The 4,289-nt window shown below is 51.1% G+C and overlaps 2 protein-coding genes across 2 annotated transcripts in view; one reads left to right on the forward strand and one right to left on the reverse strand.

The window, feature by feature from the left end:
- Nucleotides 1–2,243: 2,243 nt before the first annotated feature.
- Nucleotides 2,244–4,285, reverse strand: LOC105504257. The gene is given in 3 exon segments (XM_011931630.1): nt 2,244–2,513; nt 2,516–2,859; nt 3,823–4,285. Coding segments are annotated over 2 exon segments (351 nt in total). The 5' UTR covers nt 2,826–2,859; nt 3,823–4,285; the 3' UTR covers nt 2,244–2,472.
- The window catches only part of G3BP1 (GTPase activating protein (SH3 domain) binding protein 1), a 40,948-nt gene continuing 39,603 nt past the window's right edge, over nt 2,945–4,289 (forward strand). The window contains exons 1-2 of the mRNA XM_011931676.1: nt 2,945–3,042; nt 3,888–4,036. Of these exons, the coding sequence (XP_011787066.1) occupies nt 2,945–3,042; nt 3,888–4,036 (247 nt within the window). The remainder of the gene's footprint in view (nt 3,043–3,887; nt 4,037–4,289) is intronic.

Consider the following 4,289-nt stretch of genomic DNA (forward strand, 5'->3'; position numbering starts at 1 on the left):
ATTTTTTGCATAAATTCTTTGTTAACACACTTTTTAAAATAACCTTTTTTCTCCTTCACGACTTTTATAGGCAATTTTTCGACATGCCTTAACTTTCTGACTTATTACAAACATTTATTTCTTTAAATAACCAGTTAATTTGTTTCAGGACAAGAATTTACCACAAAACACTCCTTTTATATAAATTCCGCCCACCCTTTTTTCCCCTTTTTTTTTCGAAGATGATAACCATTCTTTTCCAAAGCGAACCTTTTTTTATGTCTGTGGACTAGACTGTCTAAGGCCACAAGAATATAAGTTACTATAATACATGTTACACTGTTAACTTTTAGCAAACTTTACTTTTGTTGAAAACATTGTAAGTTTGGGATTTTAATTATCCTTTGCTATTCATAAGACCTTGTTTTGTCCAAATTAGAATTGGTATGATGGCTTTTAAAGGAATACGGTAATTTTTTTTTCTTTTTTCTTAACTACTTATTTCTCTCCTTCTTTTTCTCTTTGACTTTCCTTTTGCCTCTGTCTCTTCCTCTCTCTCTTTGCCTCTGTCTTTCTCTCCCCCCCTCTCTCTCTCCTTGACTCCCTCTTTGTCTGTCTCTTCCTTTCTCTGTCTTTGCCTCTTTTCCTCTCTTTCCTTTCTCTCTCTCTGCTGGTCTTTCCCTGCCTCTGCCAGCCGCTTATGCTGCTGTTCTCTCAACCACTGTGCGTTGGGGGCGGGGGTCTAAAACCAGCTATAACCAAGTGTCTATGTACAAGAACTGGTCTGGGTTCCCTGGCTTACATGTTACCTTGTGCTATACCTTTGAAACAAGGGACCTGTCCAGGCTTCCTTCTAATGGCAAACCTACCTCTAATGCTGGCCAGTCTATTTTACACAAAGTTTTAAGTTTTCCTCGTGTCATAGTACTCTATAATCTCCCTTAAATCCTTTTTTTTTTTTGAAATTTTTCAACATAGCTCCTAGTGGGGTGGGCTTACTTTGTGCCTTACCCATGTTTCCTCCAGACAAAACACCACGCTAACACCACACGCACACCACAAAACAAAGAATGAGTAAAAAGGGCACACACACACTTTTGTAGTTTACAACAAACCAAAATAAAAACCAAAATCAGAGTATCCAGGAATCCAAGCCAGGTCAAAACCAAAACCAAAGTATCAAGTCAAAAACAAAAACCAAAGTGCCGGTACAGGCACACCGTCGGTGGTCAGCCCACGCTTCCCCTCAAATGGAGTGGGCAAGTTTCCAAGACTGGTTCTGTCAAGCAATTCAAACCAAATCAAAATCAAAAGCAAAGTGCCAATAAAGGCACGCCATGGGTGATCAGGCCATGCTTCCACTCAAAGGGAGTGGGCAAGTTTCAAAGACTAGTCTTACCAAGTTTTAGATGTCCAGACTCCAAGTGCCTGTTCCTTCCTGGTGTTCAGCCACTGTGTTGATCCTCCATGGGGGCCTGCCACACACTGCTCTGGCGAAGTATACCACCAGAGCAAATGCCTACCCGGGAGTGCTCTCAGCTCTCCGACTGGTTGGAGTCCCCCGCAGGAATGTTCCACAGGGCAGGCTTAAGCTGCCTAAGGAGCTGCCTTGACCATCCACCATTCACCTCGCTTCCCGGTCAGGGAACTGAGAAATATAACAGGACGAGCGGCAGACAAAACTCCTCAGACACCGAGTTAAAGAAGGAAAGGGTTTATTCGGCCAGGGGCATCAGCAAGACTTCTGTCTCAAGAGCCGAGCTCCCCGAGTGAGCAATTCCTGTCCCTTTTAAGGGCTCACAACTCTAAGGGGGTGCACGTGACAGGGTCGTGATTGATTAGGCAAGCAGGGGGTATGTGATTGGGGGCTGCATTCACTGGTAATTAGATGGGAACAAAACAAGATAGGGATTTTCACAGTGTATTCCTATACAATGTCTGTAATCTATAGATAACAAAATCAATTAGGTCACGGGTCAATCTTTACCAGGCTCAGGGTGCTGCGCGGGGCTGGCTGCCTGTGGATTTCTTTCTGCCTTTTAGTTTTTACTTCTTCTTTCTTTGGAGGCAGAAATTGGGCATAAGACGATATGAGGGGTAGTCTCCTCCCTTAATCCCAGCTACTCGGGAGGCTGAGGCAGCAGAATCGCTTGAACTCCGGACGCGGAGGTCGCAGAGAGCGGAGACCACATCATTGCACTCCAGCCTGGGCAACAGAGTGAGAATCCATCTCAAAAAAAAAAAAAAAAAATTGCTTGGCAAAAAGATCTGTATCACTTAAAATTCCCTCCAAAAATGAAGGGTAGCCATGTCCCTCATCGCGGGTCACCTGGGTTAAATTACTAATCTGTAAATGTTAAGTTTCGCCAATCTTCTCAGTGTTTCAATTTGAAGAGTCATGTTGTGAAATGCCAATCTCTCAGTCCACCTCTTAAAAAAATTTGCAGGGGTTCTCCACCGCCCTCAGAATGAAGTCCAGATTCCTTTGCAGAACTAACAGGATCTTGGAGATTCCCTGCTCCAGGAAACTTCAGGGGCTTCTCTCCTGGGGCCTGTTCCCTGGTTTTGGGAGCGCCCGGGCAACCGCGAGCCAGGGCAGCGTCTTGCTCAACTCAGACCCAGGGCTGGGGCTCCACTGACGCTGACGGAGCCGGGCTGCTGCGGGAGTGGAGCCCTGAGAGACCAGAAGGGGCTTTCACTTCGCTCCTGGGCTTCCCGAGTTCCAGACTCGGGCTAGCCAGGCGCAGGGAGGCGAGCGGGCCCGGGTCCCCACAGGCTGAGGCCGGCGGCCGTGCTCCTTTCAGCTCGGCCTCTCTACCCCTACATAAGCGCTCCATGTGCTTCATTTCCAAAATTCTCAGCGAAACTCCGCGGGAGACCCTCCCGCCTGGTCACCTGCCTGAACAAAAACAAACCGGGGCATTCTGTGCCTGACGGCTGGGAAACAAAGCTATTTCCATAGAAAATGCCCACGGCGACGCACGCAGGGCCGGCCAGCCAAGAGTTACAGCCCCGCCAGTGCCTGAGACGCCAGGAGGAGGGGATGAGTTGCCCTTTAAAGGCGTAGCGACGAGAATAAGCTCCCATCCGCGGCAATTGGAGGCTGAACAATAGTGGCGCGGCTCCGGACGTGGTGCGACGGCCCAAACTACACTGGAGCACGCGCGGACCACCGTGCCTCAGCCGCCACAAAGGGAGTCTCGCCACAGGCCCGCGGCCGCCTCGCAGCACCAGCCCGGAAGCGCCTGGCGGAAGGGCGCGCTCCCAGGTGCTTCCACTGGCGACCTTCCGGCAGGAGCCCGCAGGCGGCGCAGGAGCGACTTTCCTTCCTCCGCCCCACAGCAGTGCTGAGTAATGGTGAGGGCAGAAAGGCCCTTGGCCGTCGTATATAAGAAAAAAGTTGTAATAAAAAGAAAACAACCCGGGAAACTTTGCCACTTGGTTCCCCACAGGTACCCAACTGTGCAGAAAAGGCGGTGTACACACCTCAGAGCCCGGACCCAGCAAGTCAGGGAAAGAAAGGAAAGAGGGCAGAAGCCACAGCCTGCATAGCCTCACAACCTCCCAGAGGGCACGGTCGCCCTGGGGCTCGGTCTCTTCCGAGCAGCGCAACCTCCGTGTCTATCAGCTCCTTCCGGCATTGCGATTGGCCACAGGCTGTCTTGGCCTCTGGGGCGCCCGCCTCCTAGTTGCTAGGGGTTTACTTCCCCAAAGTACACGGGCCCCACCTTGTGGCGCAACCGCTCCTGCATGGAAAACGGATCTCCGCCCAGGGGAAGACGTGTTAACGAATAAGAGCAGTCCCGCATATTTATTGGCTACTCTGGGTATCAGTCAAAGAACTGCTCACCCGCCTTTCTATTGTACTTTTCCGTTATTGGTCTCGCTTAGTGCCGATCTGTTACTAGGGAAACGAGATCCTCACAGTCTCATAGGCATGAGTCAAAGCCAATCAAGAGCCACGCCTTCATCCCGAGTAAGTGCCCAATTGCTGTTCGAAGAGCCCAGAGGACGCGGTCGGGATTGGTCATCCCGTCGCCCGACCTGGCCGCAACAAGTTAGGGTGAGTGGCAGCTATATAGCCCGGCGGCGGAGCACGCGTGTGTGCGGACGCAGTTGCGTGAGGGGTTCCTGCTCTCCTTGGTGCTGCGGCGCAGAGCTAGTTCCTCTCCAGCTCAACCAGGTAGGTACGCAGGGGTGTGGGCGGGGCAGGGCAGCCAGAGGACTAAGCCGAGCCGTGGCAGTTGTGAGAGGGAGAAGTCTGAGTGGCGCTCGCCGCGGCCGCGCCAGGCGCGTCCCCCACCCCCACC

Source organism: Colobus angolensis, unplaced genomic scaffold, assembly GCF_000951035.1.
Source record: "Colobus angolensis palliatus isolate OR3802 unplaced genomic scaffold, Cang.pa_1.0 Scaffold90, whole genome shotgun sequence".
NCBI lineage: Eukaryota > Metazoa > Chordata > Mammalia > Primates > Cercopithecidae > Colobus > Colobus angolensis.